Raw genomic sequence first — 22,561 nt, forward strand, 5'->3', positions numbered from 1 at the left:
TGATAACCTCACTAATATCAATGAAATATTTAACAGCTTTTTGAAAGTGTTTACAGACAGGGTTTAAAGATCATCATATAAAAAGGAGGAACTAATAAGGCTACATATTCTCTCCTAATAAATTTACTATTGATCCCACTTCAGACATATTGTACAACCACATCTACCTAAAACAACACTGACCACAGGGTGCATGGCGGAGGTGCCTTTCCCACCCTTCCTAGTCAAATAGAAATATTTAAGAGATGACAGGTGCACAACCACAAATTCTCAGGTAAGTCACTTAATATTCATATAAGACAGTTGTAAGCAGGAATTGTCAGCATGGTCAAAACCACAGTGGAGGTCATTGTGGTTTTGACCATGATACCACCAGATACTCTGGTTTGTAAAACCAAGAAAATGTTGTGCTTGTTTAGTTGATGGTGCTATATTTTGCCTCTGTTCTCCATGTAAAAAGTTGCATGGAATGTCTCTTACAATCATGGTTACAATAAATTCAAGTATAGTTTGGAATATTTTGTAATTGCATATTTATCTTATTTAAAAGAAAACTGCATGTTGTATGTACAGCATTGTAGAAAAGACAACATTCCAATACTCTGTTACTCCTGTGGCCACTGATGAGTTTGCTTCTTCGACTCCATGAACAACAAATTGATCAATAATACATCAGTGAAATATGGAGACATTGACAATTTGACAGTCTTTATTCATCTATTAATAATCACTTTTTACAAAATTCACATGGGTGTCATCTTTATGGCTTTGAAGGTAGCCTCTCTTCCAGTCAGTCCATTTTAATTCACTGCTCTGTGACTGCCAGAGACGAGTCACAGCTTACCTCGACGAAACACAAGCAGCTAATGTAAGCCACTTTTTTTCAAGCCTTGGCCATATGAAAGTCATTGAAACACGATCAAAAGCATTCCTCTTTGAAATAATAGCTTTCTTGATGAAGGCAGAGTCCTACGAGTCCCATGGGGGAAGCCAGCTAATTCAGTTACACACTTTAATTATATTTTAAGAAACTGTCTCATTTGACCTCAGAGGAATATTTAGAGTTTAGGACCAACTCTGTTCACTCACAGACAAAACAACACCTGATGTAATGTGATTCAAGTCTACTTAAAACCAGGTCAATGACAACACAGATGCTAAGTGGCTAAAGAATTCTGGTGACAATGGCATGTGTGTTGGTAAAACAAAGTATACTGTATTAGGCCTAAAAAGATGCTTCCCTTCCCTGATAGCTTGTGATCATTTATCAGGAGGAAATGTTGACTGATGCTATATAAAAAAAACCTCCTTACTCCTCATCTCACAGTTATAGCATTCCTACATGCACACATTTCAACCCAAGTGCCATTAAAAACCTTTCTGGCATCGTCAAGCAAACAACCAACTTTTTCTTATTCGCGTGGCGACATTCCCACGCACAGACGTACAGATTAAGCTGCCGTGTTCCTGCCTGTGAAGTTACACAACAGCGCCCAAATGCCCACTGTGACTCCACAGCAACAGGACCTACTTCACAGGGAATGTAGCTGGATGATGGTGGGGCAGAGTGAGAGTAACAAAAAAAAAGGCAAGTTGCAGCACAGAAGAGAGGATGTAAATCGAGGAGAAAGAGGCAAACAAACGGCAACTAAGCGGGCTAATGAAGGCTGATGGTTTCGCCTCTTCATTAACTCCATCCTCCTGGTTAATAAGTGGATGTTAAAGTTAAAATATAAGGATGTAAAACAGCAATCTGCCCAACCATTCATCTACCTCAAACATCTCACAGCTCAAAAACCTGCTCAGGCTTAAATGGTGTCTTCAGGTGACATTGCCTGCTCCTCTGGTGACTGGCTGTGTGGTGGGGACTGCTGAGGAGGGACAGGACCCATGGAGGCAGGCGGGAGACCATCGGGCAGAGGGGGCCGCATGTGGGGACCGTGGTGAGGATGAGAAGGAGGCGGAAGAGGAGGGCCACCAGGAGGGAACCGAGGAGGGAACATCACGCCTGGAGGTGGAGGGGCCCACACTGGAGGAGAAGGAAATGGAAGACTTTAATTCTGATGACATTTACAGAAAATATGGTGTTTAAAAGTTGTGAAGATAGTTGTGATAACTTACTAGGCATCATGGGAGGGCCCCCAGGTCCCCTGGGTAGGTAAAACTCAGGAGGTGGTGGTCCGTAAGGGGCTCTACGAGGAAAGGGACCGTCCATGGGGCCCATCAGGGGTCCAGGAGGGGGTGGGCCACCCATTCTTGGATCAGCTTCAGGGGGAGTCCTTCGATCACCAGGACCAGACTGGTGACAGACACAGAAAAGGTAAATGTTACAGAAGTACACAACACACATCCAAACACACACAAGCTACAGGGTTCGTACAGCTATTTAAGAATAAAATTCAAGCACTTTTCACACACTTCCAAAATACCTAAACAATAATATTCTAGACTCTCAAAGCCTTTATCATCACATCTAAATTGTGACACCAGATGAAATGAAAAAAGCTGAAAAACACCAGAACAAAAAAACATTTTCATTTGAGACAACAAACAAATATCACAACAGGATCACTTCTCTTAAATATTAAAAATATTTTTAGTTTACATAAAGTTTTTGTGTAGATAAAAACACCACATGATGTTGAAAATGAAGCATTTTTCATTGAGTATATTTGAATCAAAATCCATATCCTTAACCATGAAAACATAACGCCTCAAATTAAGCATTTTCCAAGACTTTGTATGAACTCTGAAACTACTCACACAAATACATCTCTTACCTCTCTGTGTTCCAGTTCACCAGGCCCAAGGTTCTCTCTGTATGGGCCATCTGAAATGAAGAGATGAATAGAGGAAATGAACAATCATGAAGTTGTTTTTTTGTTTCAATTTGCATTCCAACACATATCTAGATATTCATATTTGTATTCTGCTTTTGGTGTGATCTGCAGATTATTTACAGTCAAATATAGCAAGACAGTACAGATGACAACACACTGGAGGAATGAGAGGCAGGTGTCGAGATCTCGCAGTGACTCACCTGCCATGTCTGCAGGGTGAGGGGGACCCAGGGGGACACCCCTTGGATGGAGAGGGCCGGGTGGGAGGGGGCCAGGAGGAGGCAAAAAGCCCATAGCTCCTGGATGAGGTGGTGGTCTCCTGTACATTGGACCTCCTGCTTCTGGGAACATGTAGCCTGAGATAAAGACACAGTGAGAGACATGTGAAGATTTATCACTATCATATCAACAGCTCTCTTCAAAATAATGGAAAGAGCTGTGAGGCAGGGGGAGGAGTGGCTCTGGGTCAGGAGGTAGTGGGGGTTGTTCACTAATTTAGAGATCGGTGGTTCGATCCTCGGCTAGTCCAGTCTGTATGTTGAAGTGTCCTTTGGCAAGATACCGAACCCCAAACTGCATGTGAATGAATTGAATGTGTGTGTGATGTGTGTGTGAATGGGTGAACATGGCATGTAACTGCAAAGAGTTTTGAGTGGTTGATCGACTAAAAAAACATTATACAAAGTGCAGTCCATTTACATAATGTAAATAAGTCAAATAAATCTCCTATCTGTAGTCATCATATCATGTTGAGATTTTTGGAGGTTTACAAGTAATGACGTAGAAATTCAAAGTTTTTCTGAAGTTTGATGCATAACAGCTTAAAGATAAGAAATATTTGATTGAATTTTCTTGTTTTTACCTTTAACAAAAAGTTGTATAAATTATGCTTCTTATTATGGACTTCCTCTCTCAGGATCACATGATAAATGATCTTATACAACTGTAGTTTCAAAATGCATTAATTACATTAGACCTTTTTCACTGCAGCCATATTGGTACGAAATACAGTGATCCTGGTTATGCTCATCTTCAGCTTCAACAGAATCCTTCCTAAACAATGGTGTTGAAGTAATTCACTTACTGTAATTAAGCAGTCCAACTACAGTGTTCATCTGAGGTATTTTAATACATGACAACATTTGGAAAAAATATTATATTATTATTATCATATTAAACTATGAAATTTTTTTTCAAAAACTTTAGTCCCATGATACTGTACTGATAATCCTGTCATTTTCTCTTAATGAAAAATGTAGCTGAAGCTTATGACAAACTGCCAAAAACAAGCCAAGAAACTACAGTAAGTTATATTTGATATATCGTAGCCTACTGTATTGTATTATAGTGTAGTTGAACTACACATACTACAGTAATTTAATTTGCACAGTAATTTGAAAAACGTTTGAAACAGACTGCTTACCTCTTCCCTCTGAACTTTACTGATCGTATTAAAATACAGTGCAACTCTTTCATTACTTTGTGTAGTAAATACACAAATGTGGACTGGGTGGTAATTTGCATTACTATCGCTTATAATCATTAATTTGATGTGGTGATTTCCACTGTAGTAGGGTAAATACAGGTGATATTAATTGAGGTCCAATTCCATTTAGTGTAGCCCAGTGAGCCAACATGCACATAACAGCGCCCTGACACTGTTTGACCTGAATGGAATGGAACCTTAATTAGTTTCACTGGCGACACCTGTGTTTACACTGCTTCATGTCAAAATAGCTGCTGTGAAAAAGGCCTACACACATGCACAGTTAACATGCATTCAGCATGCACATGCACACTGTATGACTTAGACTGCTGACTTGCACAGGTGCAACTAATAATCTTAACTATGGCTGCAGAGACTGAACATGGTGACTCACTGCCATGGAAACAGAGCCATAATTAATATTATAAGCTCCACCTGTGCAGTGGCCGTCTTACGTTAACATTTCAACTGTAAAAAAAAAGGCCTTTTGGGTTCCAAAAGAGTGTGCAGACACAGTGTCTTTAGAACATACAAGAAGTATTGGGCCTGAACAAACCAGCATCAAGGTGCACATGATGCCACACAGACTTTTACACATGTGCAGCTGTATAAATAATGTAATAAAAAACATAGTGAATTGTTAATGACACAGCAGATATCCAGCAGTGCTACATGCAAATATCTCCCCATGAGAGAGAGGACATATAAAAATAAATGTTGCTTGGTGCAATATGAAGGCTGATTCTCACTTTGATATGCAAGAGCAGGAATCAGTGGGATAAAACTGTTTTCATCTTTGCAACCACAAGCCAGTGCTAATATTATCAGCACTGTGTGATTTGTTTTTATTCAGGTCACGCTGAGTGGACTAGAATTATTTTTTTTCCTCAGCACTGAAAAAAAAAGCTCCTTTAAACAGTTGTTTAAATTGTATCATAAGCGAGGGAAAATGCTGGTGAAATCAAAATAACGGAGTTTTAACTCTTGAGCACTTACCTGCTTAGTTTTGTATCAGACTGAGGAAACATACTGATTTCTGTTAAATATGATCTAGATCTTAATCCTGGATATGTTCAGGGGCAGGTCAGGGCTGGTCAGCAGTAATAGGTCATTCTAATATTACAAGCTGAACTATTTGTTACTGATTCGCGTTGTCTTTCTCTTTGTCTCTCTCACACACACCTGGAGGACCTGGAGGACCTAGGGGCCCGGGGGGTCCTGGTGGGGGTCCCCTGCGATCTCTCTCCCATGTAGGAGAGAGGGAGCCGCTGTCTGAATGAGGACCTCCGCTCCGCTCCATCTCCCCCTGGCCACCTGGGGGCTCACCTGGACCACGAGGCACTGTTGAGAAAAAGGCCGGAGGAAAGAGACAAAGAGGGAAGGGAACAAGCAGAACCAGTCGGCAAAAAGACAAAATATCAGACGATTAGACCGGGACGAGTGTGATTGCAGGAGAGAGACAAAGAGAAAGTGTTTCTCATGGAGTGTCCAGAGCACCACCAGCATGCTAGCATACAGACCATGCTACTACTCATATTTAAGCATCTACAGCTGATCATGCTACAGGCAGCTGATCATTTCCAACATGCTCCAAGTGTTTAGTGTCAAGATTGTAATGACTTTGTCAGATTGACTTAGCAAAAACTGAAAACCTTGTGATAGAGAAAATGGCTTAAAAATGACAAAAGAGGACATTTCTGTACTTAAAATAACCCAGCTCGCAACTACACCACTAGAAGACATTAAAATATGGATAGGGCAATGTCCTGAAAGCATATAAATGAAAACGGGGGAAACTTTATTAATACTTGCTTGTAGTTGTGTCTCTATAATTGTGGATTGTGGCTGTCTCTGTGTGTGTGTGTATATATATATATATATACCTCTGGGAGACAGTCGAGCAGGTGGTCCTTCCATTAACGTAGGAGGAGACAGAAAAGCCCTGGTTTCAGATGCAGGTCGACCCAGAGGAGACGGACCATACGGTGACCGTTCAGCTGGAGGTGAAAGATAGTTCGGTGAGTGCAAAGTTGAGGAATGTAACCACAGGATGTAATGTAAACTTAATGATGCTAGTGTGGTTTATGCGTGCAAGTGCTCACCTCTGAAAGGCAGTGGTCTGGCCAGGCTGTCCAAGGCGTAGGGATCTTTGTCGATGGTGTCCAATTTAAACTGTGTGTCTGTCAGCCTGTAAACAAGCACACCTAAAGTAAACACACCTAAAGTACATGACAAACATTTTCTGGTCCTGACTATGTAATGTGTACATTATATAATAGGTAGACATTTCAGTGGAATTCAGAATTTTGTATTTTGTATTTTTGTAAAATGATTACACTCTTATCTCGTGTTGATTTTAAATCAACTTTATTTATAGAGCACATTGGACACCACAGACATAGACTTAATGTGCTTAGTTTAAAGGGATAGTTCGGATTTTTTTTTTAAAGTGAGATTTCATAGGGTACTTACCCATAGTTAGTGTATTACCTACAATTGATAGCAGTCAACACACCACCAGTAAGGGAAAGCAGCAACTTACTGGTATAAGAAGCTAAGCAATGTACTGCTGTGGACTAGGTCAGCAGCAAAACACATTTTTAGCCACCTAAAAAATGTACCACAATTCAGAGTACACTACATTTAGAATAGTTTCACTGTTTTACCTTGCTGTCCTGTTATGCCAAATGATGCTTCTACTCACTCAACCAGACTCCTCTGGCAAAAACATTTGATTGACATTTGATTTTTCCTCACAGAAACAGGAGTTGCTGGACTATCACTGCCTTGATCATTTAGTCTGTTTGTGTTAGTGTATGACTTCAGTGAATCTGAACTATCCCTTCAAAAACACACAATAACACAAACAAACTAACCAACCGAAGACCAGCAACTCCTGTTTTCTGTTTGGTAAAATTAAAGGAGTCTGGTTGGTTTTGAGAGAGCAATATTTGGCTGTTATCATGGCTATTTCCTTTTGGAAAAGGCTGTTTGATGGGAAGGTAAAGTAATGACAATATTCTAAATATAGTGTACACTTGCTGATGCGGATTTTTTAGGTGGCTAGAATACGTTTTGGTGCTGTCCACAGCAGTATGCTGCTTAGTCTCCTACTGGTACTTCTGCTGCGTCTTCAAACTGGGAGTGTGCCCACTGCCATCTTTTGTCCACTGACTATACATAAGTACCTCATACACCTCTATTTAAAAAAAATCCAACTATCCTTTTAGGTTCAGTTACTGTATGCTTACTTCTGTCTCAAGAGGGAGTTCTCTCTCCTGATGTCTGATAGCTCTCTGTCTGCTGCTCGGGCTGCCAGCTAGAAAATCAAGCAGAGATCAGTAACATAACATGACAAACAGTACGTACACAGATAGATCATCATGGTGGTCAAACCATCACAGCCACACAAACCTAGACGACTGTGCATTTTGCTGTAAAACATGAATAATCTTAAAATTTTGGGGGGGTTTGAAGTGGTTTGAGGTGGTTTTACTAACCCAGTTATTGTGAGCCTTCTTCTCATGTGCTGATATTTGAGTCTGGTAAGACTGTTTGGTTTTCTCCAGCTCTTCCTCCATCTCTTCTGCTCGTTGTCTGAAAAAAAAGTGAAGTACAGGTGAGACTCAGGCTGTGTTTTTGTGCATGGGACACTCACAAATGTCGCAAATGTGTTTGGTAATACTTCGGGGAAGCAGCTACCTGTAGTTGTTGAGTTCTTCCATAGCCAATGCAATGTTCTTGTCTGCTTTATTTAACTTCTCTTCTTTCTGCAGGCGCTCCTTCTCCTCCACTGTCAGCAGCCTGTGAATGCACATGTTCATCAACCTCATGAACAGCTACTGTAGCATTGCATTTGCACTTTTCCATACATTTATCTGTGTGTGTTTACCTGTGTAGCTTGAGCTCATTCTCCTGGTACATCTCTGTCATGATTTGGAGTTTCTGTTGTAACCTTTGGACCTGAGCACATGAATAAGAGAAATTGATCCAAAATCAAATGAAAGTGTAACAGCAAAATAATAAAATATCACACCAATGCATAGTTGAGGTCAGCTACCTGTTCTGAGTAGTGCTCAGTGTCTGACTGCAGGGACAGTTTCTCATTCTCCATCTCCTTAATGCTCTCTAGAGGGAAAAAGACACAGAAATGCAACAAATTTTACATCAGTGAGATGTCAAGTCTCTACTTATACCTTATTTGTAACCTGTTAGAACTCTGCAGTTTATCTGTCCCCAGTGTTAATTACAACCCGAGGCTTTGTCTGACTTTGACTGACATCTTAATGACAACCTTGGTAAAAATAGACATATGTGTGTAGTTGACTCACCTTGCAAGTCTTCTTTTGCTTTGATTTCATCGTTAAGTTTGGCAAATGCTCTGTCCTTGTCTTCATCTACTGATTTGAGGTCGGCATTCAGCTATGCATAAATACAAACAAAATATTAGCAGGTAATCAGTACAATGTCACATCATTATAACATACTAATTCAAATAAACAAAATAGTGTCTGTAGCACCATAGTGGCATCAAAATGAATTATCAAATTAAAGTGTGTGCAAGTTAGAGTAGAGTAAGACTAAGTGTTTGGTGGCCAGTAATATGTTTCATTTTCACTGATTATTCAGAATAATTGAGATTGATGGTAAGAAAAATGGTGGCAAATGAGTTTTTACTTTTATTTATTTATTTTTTGTCTCCAAAAGTTTGTTTAATGTATGTCTATGGTTAACGCAACACATCCCCTGCACAGTAAAGCCTTGTCTGTCATCATCATGATAAGTGAAAACAGCATCAATCAGAGTTGATCATTCTTGACAGTGGCCACGTACGTTTATTCACCGTTATCAAGTTTGGACGCCTTGATTATTGAAATGAAATTTGTCTGAGGATTGGTTTTGTTGCGGGAAAAGAACCATGTTGCAGTGATTGAAACTATGAACATGAGATCCTGTCTGCACATGATAGAAGCACAGATGGTACAGAACACTGACCGGTGGATTTTTTTGTGTCATGGACGTGTCAATAGTGACTTGACTGTGCCCTTTTGGATTTTAACACGCCACAAACCCAGGACCTAGCAACATCAGTGATATTATCCCAGTCTAAGCATTAGTCTACATTAAATGCAATGCCATTAACGCTGTGACTGAAATACCTTAGCAGCATAGATAAGTTTCTGGACTTTCTGGAGATGGTTTTGTGTGTCTTCTTTGCCTCCTCTTCCATTCTCCTCTCCTCTCCCTGCTGTCCCATTGGACGTCTCCTTCTCTCCCCCTTCCTCACCTTCCTCTTCCTCCAGGTCTGAATCCCAACCCTTCATCCTCAGCAGCCGATCTGTCAAGGACTGAAAGGATAAAAATATTTGATATCAAAATCATTTCTAATGACACAAAGAAATGTAATGGAATCTCTTGACTAAAATTCATATTTTAAATCAATTTGCAGTCTTTCTTGCAGTGGTTTTTGAGATATGTGCAATATTTGAACCCTAGTTTTTATTTGAAAAAAATTAATTATACTAAAATTAATACCATTATACGCTCATCCTTGTTGGTCACATCCTGCAGCATCCCGCTGTAGGCGACCTCGTACCGGCTCATCTCAGCCTCCAACTCACTCACTCTTTCTGCCCAGCCCTCCACCTGCTGCCTCAACTGCAGACAGAAAGACCCAGGCAGAGAAGCAAAATGATGGTGTAAGGGATGAGAGGGAATATGGGCAGGGGGGGAACGTGGGGAGGGACAAAGATAAATAATATGCCATAAACAGATATTTTTAATAATTCTACATACATGGATTACAAAGAGTTCACATAGAAAACCACAAATACAATTAAGTATGTGATTGGATGGACTGAATACAAACAAACTGGCAAAGCAGTATTATAAAACTTTCATTTCAACCATGCAAAAGCAAAACCGCCCCATTTGCTACCATGTACAGTATTTTTTGGTGTCTATATATGTGTGTGTGTGTGTGTGTGTGTGTGTGTGTGTACAGCATCCTACCTGAACGTTGCTCTCCTGCAGCAGTGTGTTCTCCTCTCCAGCCGTTTCCAGATTCCTCTGCAGTCTGTCGCTGTTCATATTATACACTTTCAGAGTGGTTTGTGCCTAAAGTAAAAGAGGAAGCAATAATTTCATATGAAGACCGGGGCAAAGGAGGAAAAAAGATGAAGCGGTAAAGGAGATGGCAGAATGTGAAAGAATTAACCCAAAGCTTAGGTAATGGAGGACTGCACCTGCTCGTCCTGTGACTGGAGGTCTTTGGTTTCTTCTTCAAATGTTTTCATGTTCTCTTCAAGCACTGCTAACTAGAAGGATAACCAAAAAATAATCCACTGTATCAGTATCACACCCCTGCTAGGGATTTTCATCAATTATAAATGTAGTTGTTACAGTTGATTGTAGTGTGTGTGCTCCTACCCTCCTTTCTTGCTCTATCCTATGTTCTCTCTGTTGTTCCAGTTGATCCTTCAGTTGCTCAAGATCTCTCTCCAGCTCCCTTTTAACATGTCCCAACTGTCTGGTTTTGCCCTGGAGGAACAAGAAAGATGTGTTCAGGACACTCCTTCAAGTAAGACTAAAGAGTGAGAGAGTGTGAAGTCAACCTGAAATGTCAGATCCTAGTGCCAAAATGTCATAAGTCATCGTTACAAATTTGGTAAAGTGTTGTTGTTAAATGTTCACACGTGGTGTTTATAATGAATTTCACCTGATTGTTTGTCAGTCCAGTTGCAACTTAACTGTTTTGGTTCATTCTTTGAATAATTTTCAGCTGTAGCAGGCAGTTGTTTTCAGAGAAAAAACAAACTTAAAAACCCACTGTACACTACCTGCACAGCACCAAACAGCTGAACGACACAGTTAGCATTTAGCTTGTGAAGTGTGTCACAGTGCAGAGCCATATGCTTCCCTCAAGAGTTGGTGGGGACCAAAAGCAGAGACTGAATGACATTCACCATGTAGCCAATAACACAACACTTCATGAATACTAATGTTATTGCATAACTTCTGGGTGTGTAAATAAGTAACTGTTTGCTAACAAGATCACCATAACAGGTTTGACTTAAATGACATTATTGGGCCACTTGTGGAAAATGCAAACAGTAATATACAAAAAAAATCTCTACAGTTGTTGGGTAAATCATTTAAAACATTCAAAGGATTCAAAAGATGACTGACTGATTTACAAAATACATCTTATGAACAACAATTAACTTTTAGCAAAACACCAAGCATAAGTCTGTTGTTTAGCAGTGTGGTTCTGTTAATACTGTTTTCTCTCTGCCTTACCTCTAGATGTTCTGTCTTTTGAGTTTGGGCCAAGACACCACTGTCCCTCAATGAGCTCTCCAAGTCGTCATGCTGCAAATGACACATAATAAGGACATAAATATGAGTATGTTTAAAATTACATTTGTGAAGTGTCTGCAATTACTTTGAGATGAGAGAGTTTCTGCTTCTTGATCGAACCTCAGATAACATGCGTAAGACTTGTATCTTAAAATTCACATTTTCATTTCACACAATGAAAATCAAAACAAATTTAGCAGACAGGCAGGCTCTGCCTCTAGTCAGTCATCAGTCAGCATCGACACGAGTACCAACCTCTTGTTGACATTTGCTGAGAGTTTCAAGGACTTTACACTTTTCATCCAGCAGCTGTGCAATCTGCTCAGCCATCCACCGCTCTCTACCTGGAAAAAGAGAATACAAAACCTATAAACACATTTAAAATATTTCTCATTTGTTTCTCAAACATTTTTGCTTAATGAGTTAATATAACGTGTGCAGAGAGAGGTTTAACTGGCAGTAATTAGATGTATTAATTTTACTTTTGTCAAATCATAAAAATTTTGTATTAAGAAATAAATAGTGAGAACTTACTTCGATACATTCTGCTTTTGACCTATCAAGAAAGGATAAGAAAAAAATGATAGAACAAGTAGTCATTAAAGGGATCAATGTTAATTAATAATTAATGTTTCAACTAACAGTACCAGAACAAATTCATATACTGTAAATATATAAAATCTTTTTAATATCGATGTATATATTCATGGAAATGTACTTACAGAGCTATAACATCTACAGGTGAACAGCAGCATTGTCATGAACCCCAACAGGCCAGTGATGATGACCGGTTCCCATGGCACCCCGTACAGGTCTGGCCCGGGTCTGATGTCATCAGGCAGTGACGATACAACCTGAAAGAAGAAGAGAGATCAGTTTAGTCTCGGTAAAGCAGGTCTTAATGAACATATTTTAAAAGACTTGTTTGATCCTTTTAAGCTTGGGAGCAAATTTGGTTCACTCTTTTTAACTTTGTAGATTATACATAAAGGGATATTCATAATAAACATTAGGATCAGCTCCATAGTACTGCATGGACTCATCAGTAATCACGATACATTGACTAAGTGGCAATTAATAGAAGAGTTAGAACAGTTTGGTATGTTCAGAAAATTACAATACTGTAATGCAGCCTCTAAAACCAAAAAAAGACAACACTTATGCCATATCAGGATACAATGATAGCCAAAATCTAAGACGATTTCTGGTCTCATATCATGCTACTGAATACCAGTATATCACCCAGTCATACTGGCCTGCGCAGTTGTTCTAATCAAGACATTAGACACCCACAAAACAGCTTTTTCTACAGTAGGTAGGGTTATGCTAATTACATTTCAAAAAGGAACCAAACGATGTTTTTAATTTCAATCTTTGAGCAATTGTAACATTCTAATATCTTATAACTGAATGTATGTAACAAGTGTAAGTTAGCTGGTATTGCAGACAGTTAGCCTCGACTATTTATTAAGAAACAAAATGAAAGGATGGAGAGCTGTACTAGTAGATTAATGCCTGCTACAAGAGGAATTCCTGCCAGATTTTGTCAACGTTTAGAAACAGCAGGGAAGCACAACAACACCTGATTTGACGTTACTATCAATTAGCTAGCTAACTATTACAAGCTAACTCTATGAGGATTTACAGACATCTCAAAAACAACATAAAATGTTATTGTATTCTTGACAGCTGGTTACCAGCATTGGCAGGACACACGTGGTAAAACACAAGTTGTACAACATTAAAAGATGTACTCATCAATAATACTGAGCTGTTTTCGACAGCTTGACAAACCGTTACGTTGCCAACTGTGAAGGCTAGTTGGGAAATGCTAACGAAACCTGCCACATAACGTACATCCTTCACTTTCTCCACGGCGATACTGTAGTAAGCCTCCGCCGTCGCCTGAAACTCGACCGCTTTGCTGACCAAGGGGTCGCTTGTCGTATGTTCCGCCATTTCAGATGTCTTTCATTTGGTTGTTATTTTAGTGGTATCTTCCATTTAAACTGACATTTGGAACCGAAGTTGAAGCCATCAACCGGGTTAGCGGCGATTTCACATCCTCCTATTCACAACACCGACGCTCCAGAGTGGACCACGTCACGTTGTACGTCGTAGGAGGGGAGGGGGTACTGGATTCTCTCTACGAGCTACTCGTAAAGATTATACTAGACTTCTATTGTTTAGTAAGTTAGTAATACGACATACATACTATATATGAAGAATTAAAAAATAAATATACAGTGACTTGAGCATTCATAGACTCATTTGGATATAACTACCCCCGCCCGCATAAATGGTTCAGTCGCAACGTCACCAATTGTAAAATGCCACACTGGCACATCGGAGCGCTTTCAAAGTGACACCAAAAGAAACAGGTGTCACTAAACTCAGTGGTGTATTTTCATGTTGACTTTGATAATCCCGAATAATTATTATAATTATTTCAAACACATATAATACACATAAACACAAAGAAGTATGTTTAAAAAAAGATATTTCTGGAGCACCGTACGGCCATGTGTCACTTGTGTTGAGTTACGGCCGCTGGCTTAATAACAAGCTGTTAAGTAGGACACAGGTGAAGACTTGACTCAGTCTGACGTACAACTTTCACTAAATGTTTCAAAAGGTACTACTCACCAAACTAGCCTCATTTTCGTCCATTTGAAACAACACTATTACAAGCCTTCTCAAAACATTTGAAACAATTTAACCTTAGAAGAGCAAGTGGATTGCCAGCTGGCTCAATGTGTGTAATGGAGCCAGCAGCACTGAGGAATGTGAGTGGTGTTGACGGAGCCAAGCTGGTTTGACAGCTGAGACGTAGGCAAAGATCAACATGTCACAAGTTCAGTGTCTTAAAGAACCAGACTCCACAGTACATAGGTACTTAAAGAACAGCTGTATGCACCACTGACGATGTAACAGAGCTTATTAACTTAAGTTAATTATGCATCCAGAGGCAACAAAAGATGCCCTATAAGCCTACAAAATTAACAAAAACAGCCATGCACACATGTCCTGTGACCCTCTAAGTTACTTGACAAAATATGTTGCAAGCTGTTTTGATCATAGTCATCATATTTAGACCTACTAAAAGAGGGAAAAAAGTGAATTAACATAATTGATTTCATAAATTAGATGTTTTTTCTTTACATTTGTTCCTTCTTAGTTGGGAAAAAGTGTCCTCATGTTGTTTAGTAATGGTGGGAATTACCAGAGGCCCTATTGTTGTGATAAAAAAAAATCTGCAACATGCTAAGTGTTGCAATAACATATATTACAATATATTGTGATTTTTTAATTTTCTGTAAAAAAAAAAAAAAGCAAATTATGACCCCACAGGAAAATTTTTGGCAACATCTGTTTTATATAATAAGATAAAGTTTTCAGTCTGTTCATCTCACTTCAATCATTTTCATTGCAGAAAACTAAGATTGTCAAGCAGACTGACTGTCCAACACTGTCACAAAAACGTACCAGTCCTCCTGACCATGACCTCTGCTAACCTCCCAGCAAAACAGCCAGCACCATCGAATGGGCTGAAAAAGCAACTGATTTTATTATTCTACCATCAAAAGGTTTAATTCACATTTGGAATATCAGTCATTTATATAATAAAAGATCAGTACTTGGCGTCTATGTATTGATACAATGTTGCCATGCAAAATATTGCCATGCTGTAACCATTATTTTAGGCCTTTTATGCCTATATATACCCCGATTATGCATCCATGTCAAACACACTGCGCTTATCTCTGTAAGTTGAATTTAATGGTGTTAGAAACAAACCTGAAAGAGGTTACAGACTGAAGAAAAATAAAACGTGCTGTAATGTGAAGTTACACTTACGGCTTAGATCATTTAGAGATCATTCAACATGGATTTCAATCAGCTGATATCTCTTCATACCTGTACAGTCAGCCAAACGAGGAGCTCCTGCACTGCAAGGATATGAGTGGCTGAGTCTTCAGTGACCTGATGAACAAAATCCAGACTTTGTCTCATTATCCCTGGACCTAGGGTTGCAAACATAATCGGATTAAAAATACAAGCTTTCCTCCTTTGTAACAATATTAGCAATACAATATTATTAGACTTCAACACAAGATTTTCTGTTTATGTAATAATGAGTATTGTAAAAAAAATAATAATAATATTCTGGCCAGCTTGTTATCTTGTGTGTCACAGGAGTGAGGGTGCAGCAGGTTGAGTAGTGCTCGTCCTCATATGTTACTGCTTAATATCTTTATATCATCTTTTAATCCTTCTTGATTAAGGCATGCTTGAATCATCCATACCTTCCAGAGGCTGTGGCGGGTCGAGGGGCACTCTCTCTTCTTCACTTCTTTTTTCCTTCTCTCCTCTTTTCTCATCCTCAGTTACTCCCTCTTTTCCCATGCCTCCATCCAGTTGTCCATCATTCTCTTTAAACATTCCCAGCCATTCATCTCTTGGATTGATGTTATCCAGGCCTACAGAAGAAAAGGAAGAGAATTTTGTCTGAAAAAATTACTCAAACAGATTAATCAATTATCAAAATAGTTGGTGATTAATTTGATAATTGGCAACTAATTGATTAGCTGATTAATAGTTGCACCTCTAAAGTCAAGCCCACACTAAAATCAAAATATTAGATGAACTAAAAGGTCCAGTGTGTATGAATTATAGGTATTTATTAGTGGAATGTGGCAGAAATGTAATATTCATTAGTATGTTGTCATTAGTCATCTGAATATAAGATTCCTCGTCTTTTTGTTACCTTAGAGTGAATTGTTTTTATCTACAGAAGGTACAGATCCTCTTCCATAGAGGCCCCCATGTTTCTACAGTAGTCCAGAATGGACAAACCAAACACTGGCTTTAGAGAGGACCGTTCACATTTTTCATGAGTTTTGAGGCCACCATAGATTCTCCTGTGTGCTAGGAGGGGGAGAGTGAGGCGACGTGATTGCAATCTGCAACCTCACCACTAGATGCCACTAAATTCTACACACTGGTCCTTTAAAGTATCACTACTATCAGGCTTGAGCTTTGAGGCCATGTACACAAAAATACCTTGATGGTTTGTGTTAGTCGTGTCTGATTTTCTTGTGTTGAAAGTCTCTCTCACTCTTGCCAACAGCATTTCTAGCTTCTGAAGTGCGATGAGTGTGCTGGTTCTGTGTTTGTCCTCCTGTGGTGCATCTACAAGTCTCACGCCGGGAGCGACCAGCGTCTCCCTGTGATGATGCAGGAGTCTTTCTACATCCGACAATATGGATTCATCGTGATCAGAGTTGTCGTTCAAGGTTTCTGAGCTTCCTAAAATGTAATCCAAAAACTGGAGCTTGTGTCGCCCAAAGAGCTCTGTCAAAATAGTCATCTCATCTGGGCTCATGTGTGCAAGAAGGTTCTTGTAATGTTTGGAGAGGGTTTTTGTGTTTGGAGACAGAGAACTGGTGAGAGAATGGGCCTGCATCAAGGCTGGAGACGATGTCTGGATAAAGGGAGGAGTAGAAGGCTCCAGCTGTTCTTGTGACTGAGCCATGGGAGCATCTGTGTGCAAATCTTGACCGTATACCTGAGTTAAATCCACAGCTGAATCTGCTGTCAGGGTGGTTTGTGCCTCGGATGTTTCATCTGTGTTAGAATCCAAACTTGGAGCAGATTCTGTGGATTCGGCGGCAGGTTTTTGGTTGAAATAGCTAAAGGCGTTCTTGAAAAGGCCAAATGCCCCTCTACTTTCAGCTTCTGCTGGGCCTTTATTGTCACCATCAGACAGAAGTGAAGAACCAGCTGGATGCTGAGACTCCTGTGGAACAGCTTGTTCAGATATCGCAGGGTCACTTGATGAAACTGAACTTTCGGTTCCTCCCTCGGCCATGAATTCAGCTGTATTACCATAATTTTCATTCACCCTCACATCATCGGGCTTCACGTTTATCTCCCTCTTTTCCATATCAGTGTCCTCCTCTGCGTTTATCTTATCCCCAGAGTGTGTTTGCTCTGTTGAAATCCCATAGCTGCTAGTTTTACCATCTTCCAGCAGAAAATCATCATCAGAAAAGTCATCATCTTCTTTACTCTCGGCTGTTTGATCAACTAAAATGTGACCAGGACGGCTGTTTTGGCCACTCTCACCTGAGTAAAGCAGATCCTTGTCTGATGTCGGATTAACTCCCAAAGCATTAAGATCAGAGATGCTGTTAGCGTTGCTGCTTTTGACGTCTTCAGTCATAGTTATATCTGATTCACTGTTTTTCTTCTCCCCCTGTTCTCCGATCCCCTCATCGTTTCTTTTTTCCTCCTCCTGTTTTCTATCCTCATCTTTCTCCATGCTCTGAAACTGTACTGTCTGACTCACTCCTGTCCCGTCTGCTGATATTTGGTCACTGTCAGTCACTGAGTCATCTATTGAGTTCAATCCATCCACAGAATCATCTCTGTCCCTCACAAACCCATCTTCGCTGGATTGAGGACAAAGCTCATTTGAACATTTTGGGTTCCCCTCCTCTTCCACCTCCTCTTGTTTTTTGTTTTCCTCCGGTTTCTTTTCTTCCTCCATCTGTGGGGCTTCGGTCTCTGTCTGTTCAGCCTGTGTGGACGTTTCCAAGCTTTTCTCACCCTGTCTCTCTTTCTCAGTGCTATCAGACTCTGGCCTGTCGACGTCTTTTTGATGGTGAGGTGAAGAGTGGAGGCCGTCTTCCATCCCGGCCTCAAAAACAGATGACTGCACTTGTTTTTCTTCATCCTCTTTCTCCGTTCCCTTTATTTCTTCCACCTCCTTAAACTCCTCCATTCTCTTCTGTTCTTGTTGTTTTAACTCTTCCTCATCTTTATGTTTTTCCTCTTGTAACTCCTCTATCTTCTGCTGTTTTTCCTCTTCGTTTAACTCCTCCACTACCTCCTGCTTCTCCTCTCTGTTTAGCTCACCCACCTCCTCTTGTTTCTCCTCCTTTGTCTCTTCCATCTCATATTTTTTCTCCTCTTCCTTTGCCTCTTCTTCCTCACCCTGCTCTTCCTCTTCCTTTAACTGCTCCTGATTGTCCTCTTTTAACTCCTCCACCTCTTCCTGCTTTCTCTTCTCCATTAACTCCTCTGCCTCCTCCTTCTTTAACTCCTCTATCTTACCCCCTAACTCCTCATGCTCCTCGTGTTTCCTCTCTTCCTTTAAGTCCTCCACCTCACCCTGCTTTTCTTCATCCACCTCATGCTGCTTTTCCACTGTCTTTATCTCCTCCACCTCATTTAACTTCTCCTGTTTCTCCTCTTCCCTTGACTCTTCTGTCCCCCTCTGCCTCTCTTCTTCCTTTGACTCCTCCACTTCCTCTGTCTCTGTTTCTTTCTCAGCTCCCTTCAGCACTTCTGCATCACCATCACTTTGTTGAGAAGAGTCCTGATCTGCATCTTCCTCCATCTGTGTTTTGCTCTCACTCATGGTAAATATTGTTCTGTTCTCCTCTGAGGCATTTGCAGACATGATTTCAGCAGCTGTATCAGTAGAATCAGATGTTCCAAACTCTGCAGAGCTGCCCTCCACAGGGTGCCCCTCTCCCTCCTGGCCTAACTCACCCTGATGTGTCTCTTCTTCTGCCAGTGAATCTGATTTATCAACACTGTCTTCTTCGCTGTGAGCGGGTTCGCTCGGCTCCTCGACTGTGCCTGATACGCCTCCATCAGTTGTGAAAATGTCTCCGTGATCTGTCTCTGTGTTATTCCCCTCACCTTCATTAGCATCACCACTAGCACCCATTTTAGCAGAAGTATCAGTGGATTCTTCTGTGTTGTCAGTCTGATTTAGAATCTCAGCCCTTTGCTCCACCACGCCCTCTGTTTTGTCCTCTTCTGCCTCACTTAAGTCGGGCTCTAAGTTGATGTCAGATTGTGTCAAAAAACCCTGATCCTTTGCGTTTTCTCCTGGCTCTCTGATGTTATCCTCATCCACATTTTCTATTGTTTCGGGCGTCTGATTATCTTTACCCTCCATTTCTGTAGATCTTTCCCCATCTAGTGCATTTGTCTCCTTCTGCTTAACATCTAAAATGTCATCCTCCGTTTCTTCTTCACTGCCCGTTTGAAAAAAACTGCTGAGCACCGACGACATTAAACCTCCAGCCTGGGACTTTTCCTCTGACTCGGCCTGAGGAGAAGTATCTGAAGTATCTCTATTACTGTTAGACACCGTCTCTGTCTCTGATGGGACATTTTGGTCTTTTGGAATTCCTCCCATCTTTGATTTGTCGATAGTTTCTGTCCTCACCTCCTCTGTCAGTGCAGCTTGTGATTGACTGGTGTCTACATTCTCTGAGCCTGTTAGTTGTTCTTCTGTCTCCTTAAAACCACTTCCTGTACTCTCATCAACTTCACTATTGTCTTTTCCATAGCCTAACATGTCCCTGACCCCCATATCAAACCAAGAGTTAGACGCTGGCTGTTCTTTCTCCCCCTGGACTGTCTCTTTGGCCTGTCTGTCAGGCTCCTGATTGGTCCGGCCAAACCCCAGGGTGTTTGACAGTCCATTTCCCAGCCAACCCAATGTCCCCATCTCTTCCTTCTCTTCTTTATGTAATTGACTGCCCTCTAAGTCCAGAGACATCCTCCTACTCCTGAATGTCTCTGCTGGCTCTTGTTCTTTATCATTTTCTCTTTCTTCATCTTTTTCTGTGGGTTCATCCGTTTCTTTCTCCCCTCCAAAGCCGAGCCACCCAGTCATGCTTGAAGTGAAAGAATTAGCTCTTTCTTCTTCTCTGTCTTCCTCCTCTCTACCGTCCATGACTTCATCTGGGTTTCCTCCTCCTCCCAACCCCTGCCACCATGTCACTGAAGAAGTGAAAGAAGTTTCTTCGGCCTGCATCTCTTTTTTCTCATCTTTTTTCTCTCCTCCAGCCAAATTTCCAGGTTCTTCTTCCTCTGTAGAGAGACCTAACCATCCTGTCACTGAAGAACCAAGCCAGGGAGAGGTAGCAGACCCACCTTGTTTGTCGGGAGACTCCTGTGCTTCCTGGTGAGTCCCAGCAGCAGCGTCACCGGCATTTTTGCTTTCGTCCTCTTCTGTTGATGTGCCATCAGCTTCCTGTGCTGAGGCCAGAGGTTCTGTGGGGACGTCTGCAGATGTTGAAGAACTTTCCATATTTGCGTCATCTGTGTGTGGAAGAGTTTGGGTGGTTTCTGACTCCGTGTTTTGGATTTGCTCATCAACATCATAATCATCATCATCAGTGTCCAGATGACCGGAGTCAATGATATGACCAAACTCATCTATACAGAAGAAATCAGATTCCTGAATGAAGAGAGAAAATTAGACACTTTAATACAGATTCAACAAGTACTCATTCAGGGGGATGTAACAATACATCAAATATTGTGATATAGTGATAAAAAAAAATGTCCCAAGACCATACTGTACATACTACATGGTTAATTATTTTATTTTATTATCTTTACTTTATTTCATAAAAGACATGCTGTGCAAACAGATTTATAGTTTAACAACTACATTTCTCATGTTGTCATTTTTCTTTGTTTTGTTAATATTGGGCTAAATATAGTATCATCATATCATGGACTCTTAAAATCATGGAATGATCGTACATGGAGTTTTTGATATTGTTACATCCCTTGTAAATACTATACAATATAACAGTATGCAAGTTAACTAAATATGTATTCTATTAATTTACAGTCTCTGATAGTTATTATTAAAGTATGTTTTGTTCAAAGCCTCTACTCTCAAGGGATACAGAAATCAAAGACTGTTTACCCGTGTTTCCACTACTTTCTCCATAGCTGCATAAACCTGCTCCTCTCGCACTGCATCCTTTGGGAAATGACCAAACTGTTTATCGATCTGAAAGGAAAAGGAAACAGAGCAGCAATCAGTTCTGTATAGCAACAGCAGCAACGTGGAACAGTGCTAAGAACCAAAACTGTCTGTATTATAATTAAGACTAATCTCTTCAGCCTAGACCATGAGATGAGCGACTGATTGTATTGAGTACGTTATTCACTACATTCTGCTTTAAACACAGAGGAAGACAGGGAAAGAGATGGAGGTGTCAGACTCACACTGCCTGCCCACAGGTCCTCCCTCTTTCCAGTCAGTTTGTGGTAAACAAAGATGGTGTCTCCTCGTTTGAAGTTCAAGAAACGGCAGTCTTTACCATGGTGGTCCTTGGTGGCCTGTACTCTGCTCATCAGGCCTACACACACACACACACACACACACACACACACACACACACACACACACACACACACACACACACACATAATAGTAAAGAAACAGACACAAAGAGGTAATTTAAATAAAAGATAGGTTATATAAATGAAAAAAAAATCATAAAGACAGCTTTTAAAATTTTATATATAACTCCATTATATATAAACTAAGTGTATATCATAAATTAGAATAATATATTAATAATTTAGGACTTACTTTCACACTCAGAGTCTCCACAGATCTTGTAGTCAGACAACAATCCCAGATTTAAGTGAGGTAAAATCACAAAAAACAAGCCTGTACCCCACAGGATTTTGCAAGTCTGTGAAACAGCCATCATTCTTGTTCATTAAACACGAGTGCATCAAGAGAAAATGTCCATAATGGAAGGAAATAACTCTGGCCAGTTGTGCTGGCAAGTGGACATTGCCTCTAAGCTGTTGCTGTCATGAAGACTCAATAGCAAATGAGAGAGTTGAGATAAGATATAAGGCCAACATAAGGGATAATCATTAACACCAAAGGGCTGCTTGCAATACAAAATATTATCTGGTCACGGGTCAAAGGTTTTATTTTATTTTTAATGGTTGAATATTAGAGGAAAAAAATCACTGTGAAATAAAAAAAACAAACAAACATGGTCATGGGTAAATGTTTTGACATGTTAAA

At 40.3% G+C, this 22,561-nt stretch overlaps 1 protein-coding gene across 1 annotated transcript; it reads right to left on the reverse strand.

Annotated features, from left to right (window-relative positions):
* Positions 1-1,710: 1,710 nt before the first annotated feature.
* Positions 1,711-22,244, reverse strand: mia2 (MIA SH3 domain ER export factor 2). Its single transcript, XM_084742297.1, has 28 exons — positions 22,109-22,244; positions 21,739-21,872; positions 21,434-21,520; positions 16,750-20,953; positions 15,993-16,166; positions 15,604-15,710; positions 12,408-12,539; positions 12,216-12,241; positions 11,941-12,025; positions 11,626-11,697; positions 10,756-10,866; positions 10,572-10,643; positions 10,339-10,443; positions 9,862-9,984; positions 9,486-9,674; positions 8,658-8,748; positions 8,387-8,454; positions 8,219-8,289; positions 8,029-8,130; positions 7,827-7,923; positions 7,578-7,645; positions 6,429-6,514; positions 6,210-6,323; positions 5,509-5,667; positions 3,041-3,196; positions 2,781-2,830; positions 2,122-2,299; positions 1,711-2,029 (listed from the first exon to the last, which is right to left on the reverse strand). The coding sequence occupies exons 1-28, from the start codon at positions 22,230-22,232 to the stop codon at positions 1,809-1,811; spliced, it is 7,206 nt and encodes a 2,401-aa protein (XP_084598423.1). The 5' UTR covers positions 22,233-22,244; the 3' UTR covers positions 1,711-1,808.
* Between the last annotated feature and the right edge of the window lie 317 nt (positions 22,245-22,561).

The sequence above is a fragment of the Lutjanus erythropterus genome, chromosome 18 (assembly GCF_056507025.1).
Source record: "Lutjanus erythropterus isolate fLutEry1 chromosome 18, fLutEry1.hap2, whole genome shotgun sequence".
NCBI classification, from domain to species: domain Eukaryota; kingdom Metazoa; phylum Chordata; class Actinopteri; order Lutjaniformes; family Lutjanidae; genus Lutjanus; species Lutjanus erythropterus.

Excerpts from the sequence above, each read along its gene's own strand:
- mia2 (XM_084742297.1), bottom strand. The coding sequence starts at position 22,232 with ATGATGGCTGTTTCACAGACTTGCAAAATCCTGTGGGGTACAGGCTTG. Across the intron at positions 11,698-11,940 it reads TCAGCAAATGTCAACAAGAG|CATGACGACTTGGAGAGCTC; the intron begins GTTGGTACTCGT and ends TGTCATTTGCAG. Across the intron at positions 10,867-11,625 it reads AAAAGACAGAACATCTAGAG|GGCAAAACCAGACAGTTGGG; the intron begins GTAAGGCAGAGA and ends TTGTTCCTCCAG.